At 36.9% G+C, this 18,434-nt stretch overlaps 1 protein-coding gene across 1 annotated transcript in view; it reads right to left on the bottom strand.

The window, feature by feature from the left end:
* Positions 1–221: 221 nt before the first annotated feature.
* Positions 222–18,434, bottom strand: part of ccni (cyclin I) — a 19,489-nt gene continuing 1,276 nt past the window's right edge. The window contains exons 2-7 of the mRNA XM_007233969.4: positions 17,706–17,862; positions 16,559–16,693; positions 10,402–10,476; positions 9,716–9,856; positions 4,561–4,794; positions 222–1,680 (exon numbers count right to left, since the gene is read on the bottom strand). Of these exons, the coding sequence (XP_007234031.1) occupies positions 1,252–1,680; positions 4,561–4,794; positions 9,716–9,856; positions 10,402–10,476; positions 16,559–16,693; positions 17,706–17,819 (1,128 nt within the window). The 5' untranslated portion in view covers positions 17,820–17,862 and the 3' untranslated portion in view covers positions 222–1,251. The remainder of the gene's footprint in view (positions 1,681–4,560; positions 4,795–9,715; positions 9,857–10,401; positions 10,477–16,558; positions 16,694–17,705; positions 17,863–18,434) is intronic.

Below are 18,434 nucleotides of genomic sequence, written 5' to 3'. Positions count from 1 at the left end.
AATTCTGGACTTTCACAATAGTGTCCAACAATCACTCACATTCTCATAATTCACAACCTGCTGTCATATTTACCATACCATAAGTCTTGTGACACAATTCTAGTTTCTGTCTTCTTTGATGAGGCATGTCAGTTTGTGTGATACATCTATACCCATATGAATGCATTCATTTATGTACATGCACACACACACACATTTATAAAACACACTAGGCAGTGTGGTTCAGTAGACGGTTTGACTTTATTTGAATCTTTGTGTTGATGTTTCAGCAGTGTGGTCAGCTCTCAGCCTGCCAGAGAACAACAGAGCCAGGTAAATGAGCAGGCAGGTCATCAGCAGCAGGGAAACAGTGATGCTCTAAAGATATTTTTTTTTCTTGCATTTCAACAGATTTTGTGTTTTTTTTTTCTTACGTTTTTTTTGTTGAAAAGATCCTACACATACAATCTCTTTCTGAACAAACACTAAACCGCTCTCCCTCTGAGTGCGTGATGGAATGGTGTGAATCACACTAATGCCACATTAATGCTCTTAGGAGAAGTGATAGGGAGAATATCACCCTTCAAACAGCCATACATACACACATAAAAACACGCACACACACACACACACACACAAACACACACACACTTCCATAAACAATGAAGAAGCCATGAAGTGAAAAAGATCAAACAATTTAAAAGAGGAAGAGCGAGAAGTGGAAAAAAAGAGGGAAGACAAATCAGTCATAAATTAAGTTATATTACATCTGACAAAACAAAAAATTAATCTCCATTAATTCTAATATTTATCTTTAAACCCTGGTGTATTTTTTCACAGGTAGCAAAGTCGTTACATTCAGGAGTGCTGTGCGCTTTGTTAGAGACAAAAAGGGGGAGAAAAAAATTAGAATAAGAATAAAATTTGATTATTAGTTTTGCAAACAGATATATCTGCCAGACAAACTTTAACACTGATATATAAAGGCAGAAATGTGACCACAAGTGGGACGGGGGACGGAGGGAGTATTCCTACTTTTTTTGTGGAGATTTTTCCTTTATTTTGATTTTTTTTGCTTTTAAATAACTTTTTTTAGTATTTAAAGTAATCAGGCTTAAGGTGGTTATGAATTATGAACTGCAGCATATAAAGTATACAGGCTCTAGATATATATGTAAGTTAGGGCTCTGTTGTTCTCTGAAGGTAGGAGGAAAGCACCACACACGACTGCGGTTTTAGCCTTGTCGCCCCTGCAGGCCTCTGCATGTGGTGTTACGACGCTGTGACCGGCTGGAGGGCCGGACAGGGCGAGGATCCTCCCTCCTGGGGGCTGTCCTCATTGTAGAGCCGCTTGATGCCATCGAAGTACTCGTCCACGTCCATCTGCTCCACTTTGCGCTTGGCCGAAGGCTTCCTCCGGAGCGGCAATGAAGCAAAGGACCGGGCTGCGGCATCGTCAGAGGTCAGACTGGGGTCACAGGGCAGGCTCTGGTCCCTGTGAGAGCTGCCAGGTAGCGGAGGTGGTGGCGTCAGGGCAACCGGGAGGTGCCAGGGGGGCAAACCCCGGCTGCCCCAAGGCTCAGAGGGAGGGGGGCGCAGAGGGTGGCAGATGTATACAGTGTTGGGAGGCAGGGAGGCCGAGTGTGTGGACAGGCAGCGTGCAACCAGCTCTCTGCAGCCAATCAGCTGCAAGCTGTCGATCTGGAGAGAAAGAGAGAGAGAGAGAGAGAGAGACAGAGAGAGAGAAAGATTATTATTTAATGTGTGGGTGTACTAAGCAAGCATTAACATTTAAAATATAACAAATGTCATGTCCCATGACTTTTGCCATGTTCCACAAAAAACAAAAAACAAAAAAAACAATGCACGGCCTTGAGGAATATTCATGTGTGGGTCTCCTGCATTGAATGTGGATGTGGACAGTTTCTTTTCTGTTTCATGGAGAATTTTTTTAAGCAAAACACCGCCACTCCTTATCATTACCTCTCACGGCACTGTCCACTGTGAGTGCCAATACGTTCTAGGATGGATTTCCAGGATGAATGTGACAAAATGTTAAATGCACTGCACACACAATGCCTCACTCAAACTCTGATCATTCATGTGGACTGTGGACTTTCCATGAACACAATAGCCTCACTTACAAGATAACACCTTACAACGCACACATATGTGGGCATTCTCCACAAGGAAAACTTTACAATCAGATTTAATTTTGAACTCTCATGACTTCTGATACGCCATCCTATAGAAGCTATTGTTTAAAAATGGTCAATGTTCCATTACCTGTTTTTTAGCATGCCAACAAAAAAAGAGCAGCACTTTTATATTAATTCTACAGAATAAAAAAATTAAACAGAGGTTGAAAGATAGACAAATGTTTTGGTACATAAACCCACACAAACAGAGCACACTATATGTCCCAAAATTTGTGGACAGCCCTTCTAATGAATTCTATTTTAGGTTGCACCCATTGTTTACACAAAATAGGCTAAAAATAGCTTTTTGTCACTCCATTTTTAAACATTAAAGCACCAGTCTAAACTGTACAAGGAACCAAAGGGGGGGTCTGGTTTAGTATCAGCTGCTATATCCTACTGTATGGCATGTAACCTTTGTGTTTGCTCAGGAGTGCAGAGGCTTAACACACCATGCTGTGTCATATACCCCCAGCCCCCAAGTGGGTTTTGCACTGGGGGCTTTAAACAGAATAGAAATTACCCCTGAGGGTCGTCACAGAGCAGGAAGGTGTGAGCAGGAAATAAATCCTGTACTTTAGTAAATACTTTTAAACATTAAATATATTCTTTAGTAATTTATTTATGTAGTTTTACCAAGAACCCATACTTTAAGCCACTTTAAGTCATCTACTCTATAACTTTGCAATGATTGGTGTTATGTAAAGAAAAAAAATAAAATGCATTCTCTGATTCTCCAACCTGAAAGATATTTACCCCTATAGGCTGAGGAAGAGGGTGGGGAAATAATGGTTGACCCTTCAAACCCTGATCCCACACTCTCAGCAGTTTTTATCTCAGCAGAGACCAAGAATAAAAGCACTGAATTGGACTCCTAGGGGCAATTTTACTCACAGGGATAAAGCCTAGTGTTGGGCCCAATCCCTTTTTACCCACCGACACATAGGGGGAAGTGTTGGGTATAAATGAAGATTTTTCAAAGGTACACTCCAAACGGAGAGCTATAGGGAATCACTGGCAATTTTTTTCATAATTGTATTCCTTGATAAAAATAAAGATAAATATATCACAATAGTTTAAATGTTTACAGCTATGTTCTTCATAACAAAAAATGCTAGTATTATGTCTCGGCAGCTAGCTAACAAAAGTTCCTCTTCCACTTTAGCACAGACAGCAGATGCTGTATTATTTAAGGTGGAAAGGAAAATAAAATAAAATACAATCTAATTTCAGCTTCCCATCATAGAGGAATTAAGGAATGGACAATAAACATTTATGGCTGCACCATCTGCCTCTTTTTTATTATGATTATATTTAAATTTGTTCTCCCATTTTCTCCCAATGTACACAGCCAATAACCCAACCAACTCATTAGGACTGCCCCCATCACTAGTGATGCCCCAACACCAGGAGGGTGAAGATTAGAACATGCTTTCTCCGATACATGTGAAGTCAGCAACCGCCTCTTTTTAATGTTTTTTTTTACTTCTAAGTTTTTTCCATTTTCTCCCCAATTTTCACAGCCAATTACTCAACCCACTCACTAGGACTCCCCTATCACTAGTAATGCCCCAACGCACCAGGAGGGTGAAGACTAACACATGCTTCCTCCGATACATGTGAAGTCAGCCTTCGCTTCTTTTCAAACTGATGCTGATGCAGCATTGCCAGGCAGCCAGCGCGCTTGGATACTGCTCATACTGCTCTACATGTGCTTTATTATACACTCTATGGGACAGTTTATCCAAACAGGGATTAAGACCAAGACTATGCCTAAGCCCTGTCTGGGAAGCTGCCACTATAACATACATAACAACTGTATTTACAGTTCAAAATTCAGACAACATCGTGCATAAACATATATTAGTGTGCAAACATTACATATTATGTCTGTAGTGTGAAAAAATGTAATGTTTAAATGTCACTTACAATTATGAATAATAATAATATACACTTTTAAAGAGTATTGGGACACCTGCTCATTTGTTTTTTCTTCTTCAAGGGTATGATATTCACCACCAAACTTGCTACCACCACTTGTGGGAAGTTGTGGATAGAGCACACTCACTCCAGAAAAACACAGTTGGCAGTTGTTCGCATCTACAACCTCCTTTCTGAAGGGCTCAGAGAGCTCTATGATTCTGCTCTTGGTGATCCACTTTTTAATGATCAAGATTACACCAAAATGAAATTCTTAAGGTTCAAAAGAGCAAAGGAATTCATGGGTTTTTCTTAAAATATTAAATTCAATAAACAGGAATTATTAAACACAACCTTTTAGCGTGCCAAAATTTATACACATAACTGTACACGAGTCATTCAGTCATTAAGATGGGTGTGTGTGAGCTCTGGGGTCAAAGGACAGAGGGTGTGTGCGTTTTACCTGAGATTTCCGCAGCAGGTCAACAGTGAGAGCGAGCCAATCAGGACAGAGCTTCTCCAGCTGCAGCGTGACGAGGGCAAGGGCCAGCATGGAGCCACGCACTGACAGCAGTGCATTGTGGGAAAGGCAGTGCAGTAACTCCTGGGTGAGCAGGGCCAGGTGCTGTGACCGGTTTAGACCGGACAACACACTGCCTGATTGCACTGCCTTACAGCTGAACACCATCGCGTGGAACTGGAACACAGAGAATGAGGATAACAATGAAACTGGTCTGTCTGGCCTAAATGGAGTAACTTTATAACATACAATTGTTAGCTTATCGGTAAATCATGTATCTCTACCTTCATAGGTAGAGGAAAAAGAAACTTTCTTAACTTTCAGTTGAAGTTAAAGGAAAAAAAATCGTTCCATTCATGAAGATATATTGAGTAGAAAACAAAGAACCGCTAGATTCACATTATATTAAAATTTGGAAAACAGGAACAGATGGACAGATTCTTCCAGATTGTATCCTAATTGACTTTTGATAATTGGGACAGCCAGAAACCACATAGAAGACAATTTTTCCAAACCAAATCCAAATTACATTTTGAGATGATTTGAAATGCGATCAGTCTGGACACTATTGCTCAAATTACATTAATCTAATATGTTAAATCATAAATAATCAGGTTTATTTTATCTGCACTATTAACATTTGTAGTCCTGGACATTAGCCACTTTAGTAAATACATATACAGCTCTGGAAAAAATAAGAGACCACTTAAAAATCAAGAGGAAGATGGATGAATACAAGCCATCAAACCAAGCTGAACTGCTTGAAATTTTGCCCCAGGAGTGGAATAAACTTATCCAAAAGCAGTGTGTAAGACTGGTGGAGGAGAACATGCCAAGATGCATGAAAGCGGTCATTACAAATTAGGGTTATTCCACCAAATATTGATTTCTGAACTCTTAAAACTTGTTTTCTTTGCATTATTTTTTGTTATTTCAGCCATTTCTCATTTTCTACTAATAAATGCTCTAAAAGACAATATTTTTATTTGGAATTTGGGAGAAATGTTGTCCTTGGTTTATAGAATAAAACAATGTTAATTTTACTCATACATATACCTATAAATAGCAAGAAAAATGAAGTTGTATAATAGCAGAAACTGAAGTTGTATATGCACATTTTTATTTAGTATTGCCATCATCTGCCATTGTTTTATTCATTACTGTACTGCCAGGTTACATCTTATATCTTGTATATATTCCTGCACCCTTTTTATTGAAATATTTTTATCTATAGTTGACAATCTATAGTTCATAGTGAATATATTTTAATTTATAGTTATTTTTAATAATTATAAATGTATAGTTTACACATGCCTTATTGTAGTAAGTGAAATATGTATCTATAGTTGAAGGTACCATCTATAGGTAATAATTATTTGTCTGTCAATCTGAACACAATCTGCTCACTCGCAAAAAACAGTGTGGACTAGGGTTGGGCAATATAGCTCTAAAATAATATTGCAATACTTCAGAATATTTTTGCTATAATATTTTGATGAGACACATCATTGATTTATTTTATATTAATTTCTAGAATCTACTGCTGCAAAAAAATAAAATGTTCAAGTTTTATTTAGTATAAATATAAGTCAATAAACAGTAACTTTCCAAGACCCTGAATTTGCTACAAACTACAGTGCAGAATATTTAATACATGCATATAGTAAATAGCTAAACAAAAACAAAATATACTCTTAAGAATGTCATAATTATTACTAGTCATTGTTTCTTGATTGTGTCAAAACATATTATATTATTGCATACTATTCTATGTGTCCCACCAGAAACTTTGCCTGAAAATAGTCATCAAATATCCTGAAAATAGCCTTAGTGCTATTCCTGCTCCCAAAAACATCTAATTACACCTAATTCAGCCCATTAAGAAGCTATTTTAGAATTGCAGTGCTGTGTTAGAGCAGGAAAAACCCTCAAAAATGTGCAGAGCAAGGTGGCGTCTGCACCACGACTGAGAAACACTGTGTTAAATCAACACAGATCTGCAGTACGATCTTTAGCCACCAGGACGCTCCCTAACACAAACAAACAAACTCTCTTAGACCTGCAGACAGCAGCTCAGTTCTAGTCTGGACACGTCCCCAGCGGGAACTCGAGGAACTAAAAAATAAACAAACACTGAACACAGTTCCTCCACCCTGAAGCAATCGCTGTTTTGACACCATTCTTCTCTAGACGCTTCTACTCGTGTGACGAGCTCTCTGGCATGACAAGCATGAGGCAGCTGCTCGAGCTCTTTCATAAATTCCACTGCTGCTTCAGAAACTGAAACACTCCTTCAGACTAGAAATGAACACTGTGAATTAACACAGTCAAATATGTAGCAAATATGTATCGTCACTTTACTGATACACTTGTACAAAACAACTTCATTTGAACGGGTGCCATTTGCTTGTTGTAACTATTTTTTTTTAATCTTTTTAAAAAACTGTGAATCTAATAACACATATTTAACTATTCAAAACATGTACTGCTCGATCTCTGGCATTTTATTTATTTTTTTACATGGTTTATATCCACTACTTTATCCACTACTTAATCTGATTTTCTCTCAAGAAAGTGTTTACTTTTAAGAAATGGTTGAAAGTTTCAAATAATTGGTATTTATGAAGAAAAAAAATCACAATATATGCATGCACATTTTATTTTTCTAAAATATGTAAAGCTATTTGTACCTTTTTAAGAAGACCCAAACCTAAAATGTATGAAATTTATTATCATGAAAAAAAAATGGATAAATGATAAACCAAACAGAACAGAAAAGAAATATAAAAATTGTTTTACATTAACTAATATTCACATTAATAAATCAATAAACTAGGGGACAATACTCACTCCTGTTACTGGCTCTCATTCCTGTTACTGACACTTAGCGCTGTTACTGGCACTCAGTCTTCTTACTAGCACTCAGTCCTGGTACTCTTTATGTTATTAGTAACAGGAATGAAAGTCACATGACTGAGTTTTTAGCATAGAAGTAGCAAGCACATGAAAAATACCTAAACACTGAGCACATTCTAGTGATTGAAAACTCGGGGGGACAACTTAAATGTGTATTTTAACTTAAATATAATGAATTTATTTTGAAAAATATATATTTTTAAAGCAAAGATGGGATTTTTAGTCACTCAACAATGCAAAAAAAAAATCTCTCTAGGATTTTAATAATTATATTTCATTTTAAAGTTTACAGTTAGAGAGTGGGGACAGGTAACAAATGCTTTTCTCCTAACGCTCTAGTAGTTAATTTTAATGTTTTTAAATACAAATTTTACGTTTGCAATTAGGTCAATGTACAAGACACTATGCTTAATAATAAAAAGTATTTTAAAGTTATTGTGTGTGCACATTTATACGTCATTTCCTGGGGACAGAAATGGCACCGGTTTGGCGGAATATGCCAACTTAGAAACCTAGGTTAAGCACAGAGGGTGACCCATGCTCTAGCACCTTAGGAGCAGAAAGTTTAAGGGCCTTGTTGAAGGACCCAACAGTGGCAGAATAGTAGACTTGGATATCAAACCCTCAAACCTTGTGATCAATAATCAATAATCCAGTGCTCTATCCAGTGGGTCATCACTGTCAGTCATATCCATGTCCCCACCTACAGTACCAGCTTGTTCTGCTAAGAACGTAAAGGCCAAAATGTTGCAAGAAGCTTCACTGCATCCTGATGCAACATTACTGGAGCTTTACAAAAGAATGGTCACAGCCTACAGGTTAGAAAAGGAAGGCGGCTTGTACCGGAAAGTTATTGGTTAAGGTGCCCCATGATAAGGAACCCAATATTGCCAATTGCACAGTAGGTGCTGAAGTGGCTTCCCAACACTTGCTGTATGTGTTCCCACTGCCTGATCAATTGCTACAAGTGTGCTTATTTAATCTTAATGAAGATTATGAAAATCCTCTTTATCACCATTTGTACTGCACACACAAGAATTTAACCTCTGCCCCACCTATTATACTTACAGTAAACACGCCTCAGGGTACAGTTAGCGCACATGTCCAGAGTGGTGGGCAGCTTTGGAGCAGTCTGGGGTACAGTGCCTTGCACTTCAGTTGTATCCTGTCTTGGGATGCTCTGTTCACATTTTTTTGCCATCGAGTCATTTGATACCGATACTCAATCTAATACTTTGGCAATGCAGTAAAAAAAGTTTTAAAAATAACTTTTCAATTATTATTAAAATAGTAACAAAACTTACTATTTTTTAGCACAAAAACAAGTACTAAACAGACATAATTTTTTACTTTTTCCTAAATAAAGTAAGAAAAAATATTGATAAAATTATCAGAAAATCATTTTCACAATTCTCTGAGTACACTAAGGCAACAAAAAGGGCAACTTAACTAATTTTAAAAATGTATATTAAACAAATTTTTTAACTAAGTTTAAACAATGTTTAAACTATGTATAGTTTAAAATGTGAGGTGATGCATATTCCTTGTGAATCTGTTAAAATAATGCATAAGTAGCTTAAAATTACAACTCTGATATGTATTCCTATGTACTGACTTAGCAGGGGAAACTAGTTAAAGGGACACACACACACGCACTCTTCAGACATGAAGGGAGAGAAGTGTGTTAGCAGTGCTGTGGCTAATTGTACTATACAGAGCTGTTCAGTGTGAAATAAAACAGAAGTTCAACCTCAGTCTGTAACCCGGATATTTTTCACACCGACGTTAACAAAACCTGAAGGGTACGCCACTCATTGAAGCCTCATCCTACTCGTTTACACTGAATATGCGCCATAGAGCTTTAGACTAGCACTAGTCTTCTGTATTCTGTGTACTAGTCCACTGTAGTTCTGTGCACCCACTCTCCGCTTCCCACGAATGTGTACTGTTTACAGCATGGACGTATGGAAAACGTAACGTTACATATTTGATAGATCAGTGATTCGAATCTTTCCCACCCAATACTGATCATTTGATCAAACTGGTGAACTCTTGTATCTGTTTATTGTGTATATCTGGGAAGCTCCTCATTTTATCTCAAGTGTTTGTGTTTCTAATATTTACAAGGGGTATTAAACCTAGCTTCTCAAACAGTAAAACAGAGGATGAGCGCAGAACTCACAATGTGCAGGAAGTCGAGTGGCGTGGCCGTGTGCAGGTCCCAGTTTAGTTTATCCAGAATGATCCTCTCCATCCTCAGTATCTCAGAGGGAGTGCAGCCGCATTTGCTGCAGCCAATCAGCTCTCTCAGTGCTGGGATACGCTACATTAAGAGAGAGATAGACAGAAAGACAGAGTTAATAAGAGGAAGGGAGAGAGAGAGTGTGTGTAAAGGGAGAAAGAAGAGGGAAAAAACAGAAAACAGAAAATATAACAGTGTAGCAGAGCAGAGAGAGACAGAAGCAGAGATATAAAATACACACAGCCAACACGACTTAGTAACAGATTAAAAACACAATGGTTATGAACATAAATATGCACCCCCACGAACAAAGCAAAGCCTTTCATGTTAAATTTTCTCCTCTAGTCCTAAAGTCCAGCCCATTCCTCAGCTCAGCTGCAGATTAGTGGTTCTTCCAGTGACTGCTCACGTGATGATCACAGACTACTCTCACAATCCTTTCAGACCCTCCGGCTAAAAACGAAACAAACCCGCTGCCCCCTGGACCCCGTGGGAGCCGTTCTGATTTTAAGCTGACTTTCCGAATCTGATAAACTGGGTGAATAAAAACCGACTAATGAGCTAAAACAACAGCTGATGAGGCGGGAGAGAGCCCACTGATGCTGGATCAGCTCTGATTGACTCACCTCGTCCTCCTCGCTGGTCTTAGCCGCCAAGAAGAAACAGGTGATGGCGATGCAGCGTAGATACTTTGGACGAGCCTGAGAGATAGAGAGAGAGAGAGAGAGAGAGAGAGAGGGAGAGAGGGAAAGAAAGAGAGAAAAAGAGAGACTTACTTACGTAATAACTACAAAAGTTCCTGATGAAAACTCAGGATGGTTGTTTAGCTAATGTAGTTCTCACTGGTTGCTAGAACATTTCAGGTATTTGGGTTGCATAGGGTGTTGCTATGTGGTCACGATGGTATACCACATGGTTTCCACTGATGTTCTATTGATGTTGTTCAAAATCTCTTGGCTAAAATGCGATGTGCCAAAACTTTTACTTAAACTGGTTTATCCAAAAGCTCATCTATACACAGACAATGAGCAATGGAAGAAAGGGCGGCACATTAGTTCTCAGCTGCCGTTTCTGAACATTCCATCTTCATGTCTATAGGTACATTCATTTATGAAAAATGTAAATCGGCTCAAAATTTCACATTTCACAACAAATAGGCAAGTTTTAATGCATTCATATGGGAGTATTTTGGCCATAATAGTTCATTCAAATGAGCAATGTGCAGATGTGAAAATTCAAATAGTGCTAGATGATTGCTAGGAAATTGCTAAGTAGTTGCTAAACAAGTGTAAGAAACCACTGGTGGTTGCTATAAGGCTTGCGATGGTGTTGTCGAGTGATTTTTTCAGATAGATGACATGAGTTTAACTTGGTGGTTGAGATGAAATTGCTGAGTAGTTGCTTTTTGGGTGGTTCCAAGACAGTTGCTTAGGAATCATAGGAGGTTGCTGTTTTTGTGTATTAGGGGTGCCCGATATGGACAGAAAATATGTGATAATACTGTTGGAGATCCCAATAACAGTGTAAAACATAATAAATTAAGATCATAAATTAGTTTTAGCTCCACAAAGGTTTTTTATAATACTTGGTTTGGCTGCCCTCTGCCTCCAGCCTCATTATGTCACTTGAGCACAGTCCGCAATGTATTGTAATATATGTCAAATGTATTTGTTTATTTGCGTCACTGTCACATAAGCAGCCTATTATTTCCTACAGGGACATGGTAAAAGAGGTAAGAAGCAGAAGTAGATAATAAACTTAACTTGTTACTGTGTTAAATCCAATAATGCAGCTCTAACTAAGCTGTATAAGTGATGAAGTGTAGTCAGTGCTGTTAACTTCTGACATATCCCTGATATACACAGGAATAACAGGTTACCACAATATAATGATCAAATTTTATCACATCAGCTACCCCTGCAATGAGCTGTAATACACTATAAATACAGTAATCAACTAAGTGGTGTAGCACCACAAAGAACCAACATTGTATCTCTCTCAATTACACATACTCCACACTTCCTTCCTTTATTTACTTCTCCGAAATGCGTAAATGAGGGATTACAAAGAAATTCCATCACACGCAACTCTGGGCGTGCCCAAATCACATGCAAAAAGCTTCTGGAATTTGTAAACTGCTGATGTCACGAGTCAATAACACAGAACTGTGACGACAGAAACGACGGTGGTGAATAATACCACTTTAAAGCTGTCTCTTCTGGATTACAAAAGACGTGGAAGATGGTATCAGATACATCTGATGGTAAGACAGACTAGACTGATAAACAACCTTCAACCTGAACAGATCCAAAAGTGAAAGCTTTTACACACACTCATAAACATAGTAACGAAACATAGCTGTGATAAAGGGAAATTCCACTGTGGCAGTTCGGTTTCAGCATAACCTTACGCTTAAAATGTAAACAAGGTCTGTCACAGTAAAATTAATGTGCAATGTAAAAAAGATTATCTGGATATCCTTCAAATATATAAGTGATTATTAAATACAATATAATTAGTTTTAGTTGATAATTAAGTAGTTTTATTTATAAATAGATTATGAAAGGTTTTATTCAGTTTTATTGTAGATTTAAGAATAGAAACAAACAGCAGCCACTATTTTAAGCTATCAAAAAGGCAAACTATTGATTATTTTACATTTATTTTTAAGGGAGTAAAATAAAAGAATAGGAAGAATAATAAGAATAGCAAGCAGATCTCTTAATCCTCACAAGCAGCTTTTATAATAAACAAGGTGCAAACATAACATCTTTATGATATACAGCTAATAAGAGACCACTTAAAATGATTAAAAACTTAAAATGAATAAAACTGATAATTATTTCACCAAATATTGATTTCTGAACTCTTAAAACATTATAAATAATAACTTGTTTTCTTTGCATTATTTGAGGTCTGAAAGCCCTGCATTTTTTTATTTCAGCCATTTCTCATTTTCTGCAAACAAATGCTTTAAATGACAATAGTTTTATTTGGAATTTGGGAGAAATGTTGTCTGTAGCTTATAGAATAAAACAACAATGATCAGTTTACCCAGAAACTGAAGTGGTCTCTTATTTTTTTCCTGAGCTTTTTATTGCACTATTTCTGAAGTGATATATAATCAGTGCCACATTGGAGAGTTCTTTACAGGTTTCTTAACAGAAGCATAAGCCTATCTACTGAGACATATGTAAACGTACAATCTTCAGTACCTCACACTAAAAACTGTATTTAATCAGCGACTCAATTAACCACCCAGCACTAGGTGAAATGCTGTTCTGAAGAAACTTTGGTGGTGAAGGAAATCGGACAAAGCCCACTATGGTTTATATTTGAGCAATAATACACTCAAGCTTCATAGTGTAACAGGAGAGGCTGGCACTGGTGTACAGCAATTATAGGACAAAGCAACAGGCTAAGTATAGATAAATTCTCAATTTTATATATATTTATATATATATATATTGTTTTTCCTTTAACACAAACACATAAGATATAAACTTAAATGAGAGGTAAAATGACTGCTAGTTAAGGTTAAAGACCTTTTGTTCTTTGGTTCTAAAAAAAAATTGTAGGTGTTCAACAGTCAGTTTCTAATATTATTACATGATCTCAGGACTGACTTTGACTGTCAGACTGGCAGAGAATGAAAGAATTTGACCTGTCAAAAGGAAAACTGAAAGTCTGAAGTTTACTTAAAAATAGACCCTGAAACTCAGCACCACACACACACACACACACACACACACACACTTATAAACTGATTAAAATCTTGGATCAAGTGTTTTCAGTGAAACTAGAAGTGGTGCCCACAAAAGGTATACAGTAATAGTAATAATAATACTCTAGACTTGTACTTGTATAATGACAAGTATTAAGCAAGAAACAAAAACATTGTTCAAAGCAAACAACAGAGCTGGGGATGACATGATTGCACTTGTACTATTTTTAAATGACTGCATACAGTTATAATTCAATAATATCCAATAAAAATACATTACAAAAGCAACTCTCTCACTGAGTTGACACATAGACCATAAATTGCAAATTATAAAAAGACAGCACATGATTTAATAAATAGCAGTAGGTTACATTACCATTTAATTATAGTATTACTATTATATAGTTGTTCCTACAGTACGATTATAGTGTATTAGGTTCTTGTTGGGAACATTAGCTTTAAAGGTATGTTTACTATAATCTATAACCTGTATTACCTGTTAGTGTGCATACAGATCATTCATATGAAAAGTGATTCCACACATTTAAATGTAATTAGGTGTGTACTCAGGCTAACAAACATGAGAACATTTTTTTTTTCTTATTTCATAAGAAACAACAAACAGATGTCCCAATACTTTTGTCCACATAGTGAAGAAGAAGCCTGCTTTCAACAGTCCACTAGTCTTCATAACTGTGGAACTTCCTTCTTTTAATGTTTACTTCTGGTTATGGTGTTAAACCAAGTTAAACTTCAGCGAGTGTCTCGCCACCTCTCACCTTAAACACTAACCCTTAAACAAAGCTCAGACTGAACTCAAGGTCAACAGGGTGTAAAGCACAGCAGTTAGAGGGAGGGTCACTGAGTCATCCTAAAGTTATTCAGCTCTACAGCTGTAAGAGGTGATGACACAGGTAAAAAAAAACTGCTGTAATACTGGTGAAATCTACGGAGCTGCACGTCTACTCAAACTTAAAAAGCCTGTATTTCACATTATTACACTACAGTGTATGACAGAGCATTTGTATTCACAGCCATAAAAAAATCTTTTTATATATGTGACAGTTGCTCAGCCTCTCCTCTATTAAAGAATCCAATCAAATCAGTTTATTAGACACATTAATGTAATATGATACAACTGGCAGCGAAATGCTTTGATGGCTGTCTAAACATATAATAAGAGAAAGGAAACAAGGATAAAATATTAAAATATATGTACAGTTAAGAAATACATGTGGATTTTTTAAAATAATTGAATAAATCAATAATTTAAAAAGTATAGACTGATATGGGGAGTATTTATTAAGCTATGCAAATACAGACGTACTGTGAAGTGTATGCGTAACATGATAGTTAATTATTATTATTATAACGTGATAGTTACATTATTGGTTTATTGTACAATATACAGACATGACCGCAATTATTTTTGCTGAGTTCAATATTACCCTGTAAGGAGGGTCCATTAATTTCAATGAGCTGGTATGTTGCCTTTTCAAAATCAATCTTATTAAAATTTTACTTATTTACAAATTAACTGCCTAATAATTCTAAAATAAAAGTTAATTGTTTATAGGGTAGTTGTAATAGTTCAATATTATGCTATTATATTATAATTATAATCAGTGGCCCTGATTATATCAGTATCACTATTGCATGAGTTGTTTCAAAATATCAACCAATAGAAATTGTTATTGTGACGGACCTAGTAACAACGTTTAATTTTAGGCATGTCTACAGCACAACGTTACATTAATAAAAGGTCCTGCAACCAGTGGCCCTGCCTTTTCTGACTGCACACGCTGGTGTGCTATTTTAACAGGACAAAGCTTGTCCAAACACTGCTGCTGTCTATATACTGCTGAATAATAAAGGCTATATGGGATGGATTATCACAGAACACTATTAGGAACCTTTACAACTCCATGCTGATACATCAGGCATGTTTTGTTACACATGCATCACATATTTATTGAGTATGCAGTACTCAATAAATATGATCAAAGAATGCCCATATCAGTCTAAATGTGAATTATTTATTGTTCTAGGTAATCTATATATTGCTTCCAAATAGCAATACAATCAAACACTATTTTGCAAGTATTTGGGAACTTGAAGAAATACACTAACTAAGCAGGCTGTTTTAGTTACTGTATCCTGAAGACTGATAGATGTAAACATATGTAAATGCACTCTGTGCTGATTTGACTTGTATTGTGCCACATTGACATTGCAGTCCAGGCTGAAAGCCTCCTTATACACTGACATGCTGACTGCCATCTGACAGGAACTAGTATTGTGTCCTAAGACTTTTTTTTCATGTCACATGGAAGCTAAAGAATGCTGCATTGACCTGCATGTGTGTGGGATCTCCTGAATGGTCAATTGTCTGTTGACACAGACAATTCTAGCCAGATGCTGCCGGTCACAATCATTCCATTCCATTCCATGGTTCTTATGATGTAATCCTAACACATACAACAACATCTATCTGGCACCCACTATCCAGTCTTGTCGTTGATTCACGACGCCATGCCATGAGCATGCTGGCCAGTTTTTAACCTCACTCTAAAGAGAACACCTCACAACTTATACAAGTGTGGACTTTCCTTAGCCATTCCCTAAAGTAACACTTCATGGTTTTACAAACTGCTATTTTGTGACTTTTGGCGTTTTGGCTTTTTATTTGCTAAAATGTTAGCCCCAAGCTAATAAATCAGCAGCAAGCTAACATGCTAGTGATAGTACAGCTTTATTCCATTTCACACAAGTTGAGTTAAGTAAGGAACTACTTGTACATGTTATTTACATAAGCATATAGTTTGTTTTGATGTCAAAATTATTATTATTATTGTCAAAATTATTATTCAGATCCCAATAATGTAAGTTCTATTGTACTTTTCTGCACAAATTAAAGTGTATCTTCCACAGAATCCCTCAGCCCATTTAAATCAGCTGTGAGCGAGAAATAACCCATACTGAATTACACCACACCGCTTCTTAATGGCTAATGGAAAATTCTACTTGGAGCGGTTCTAAGTGCTGTGAGCTGGCAGTACCTTAATGGCAGAGAGGAAGCGGTCAAGCATGGAGATTGCCAAACAGAGGGTTTCTGGATAAAGCTTCAGCTGGTGGTGCACATCGGCCAGCCATCGAACAGCCTCGTCACGCTGGGCAGGGGAGATATCTGTATCCTGAGGGGTGAGAACATCAGTGTGAAACATGCAGACAGAGATAGAAGTTCATCCAAACTATTCTGTAATCATTTAAGATCCTTTTTTATATATTACAAACTGAATCTTGTGGATTTTCATTTGTAAAATAAAAAAAACTGAAGGATTCGTTTGTCAAATAAAAAAAAAATGATTCAGGTGATCAACAAAGACATGTTATTTGATGTGTAATTCTTTAGTTTACAACTGTTATTAATGTTGCTAAAAAACAATGGATGTCCCCAATTTGTGTCTGTGAAAATATGTCCAAATTCGTTTGTTTCTCAGCCTGCTTCTAAATCCCATCAAGATCTTTCTTGGTTTGATAAATGCATGTAATTTTAAACACAGAGCTGAAAGGTAGAGAAACAAGTTTGCATTTCTATCAGTGTGGTATCATACTGCATACTGCGGTTCAGTTTGAATGCAGAAGAGCAAATAAGGGCATTGTGTTAATGATAATGAAGTTCCTGTAGTAACTTCAACTTCAGTATATCCAAGCTGTTTAATAAACTGTAGCTCTGTTTATGAAGATGTTTGACACATTTCTAAAAAGTAAATGAAGATAGTGGTGTATTTTTACAGAGATAAGTACAGGGTTCATTAGTTAGCTTATCATTTTCCATTGTAAACCAAAAGTCTCATGTCAGATACCAAAACACCATACATATCTTTTCTGACAGCATTTGGTGTCAGTGATGAATCATTTAACTCCAACTATTTCAGGATAAACTATTCCTAGTCCTGGTCGTGTTAGTCAGATTGGACTAATCAAACATATAGTTATTACACATCTATAACAGTTGTTACATTAGCAAGTTATTAAAGCAATAGTCCCGAAATTATTAATAAACAAAGCCCAAAATGAAAATTTGTCCTCACTTCTTACGCTGGTGTAAAACACCACCTCTTAAACACATTTTATATTACATTGGCTGAACATTATGCAAATTTAGACAGTGCTTATCTAAGGTGTGTTTGTGTGTCAGCTCACCTGGTTGGATGGTTTCTTTGGCACGTAAACCGTCCACAGCCTGGCTTCCCTAGAAGCTGCCTTCTCCAGGAGAAAAGACAACTTCCGGCCTTCCAAAGGTTCGGCGAACTTCATCACGAACCCTGGAAAAGCCTACCTCCCCACTGGATACAGCTACCTGTGTGAGGAAGAGCGGACACATGAGATACATTTCACAATTTGACAACTGTCCTGTAGCTTGCTGTATATCACAAAAACGAAGACACAAAGTTTGTGTGCCACATTTATCCTTCACATATATTTGAGAGCCTAAGATACTGTAACATGAAAAGTGATTAACTAATGTGGAATTTTATTGTGGTACTGTACAACAGTGTGTAAATACCTTGGTACTTCTTATTTACATCAAAGTATAATTTATAATACAATAACATATTATGTACAGGAAACACGCTTAAATGCAAACTATATATTTTAGAGCCCATTTTAGTCCTAATTATCCCAAAAGAGCCCACAGCAACATGTGTGTCACAGCCCTTTAAAAGCTGTGTAAAATTACTTACAGCGGTCGGTCCTTTACTCATGAAGTCCCTCAGTGAGATATACTGAACATCCTGAGAGCATCACTACAGGACAGTGTGTACATGAGTGTTTATCTGACCATATTTACAGAATGTTGCAGTGCTGGGTTAATGCTGGAGATACAACTACCTCATTGTAAAAGTGTAATTTAGCTTCTACTGTTCCAAC

This window comes from Astyanax mexicanus, chromosome 17, assembly GCF_023375975.1.
Source record: "Astyanax mexicanus isolate ESR-SI-001 chromosome 17, AstMex3_surface, whole genome shotgun sequence".
Classification (NCBI taxonomy): Eukaryota; Metazoa; Chordata; class Actinopteri; order Characiformes; family Acestrorhamphidae; genus Astyanax; species Astyanax mexicanus.
The sequence above is the reverse complement of the archived record's forward strand: the minus strand, read 5'-3'. Positions and strand labels throughout refer to the sequence as shown.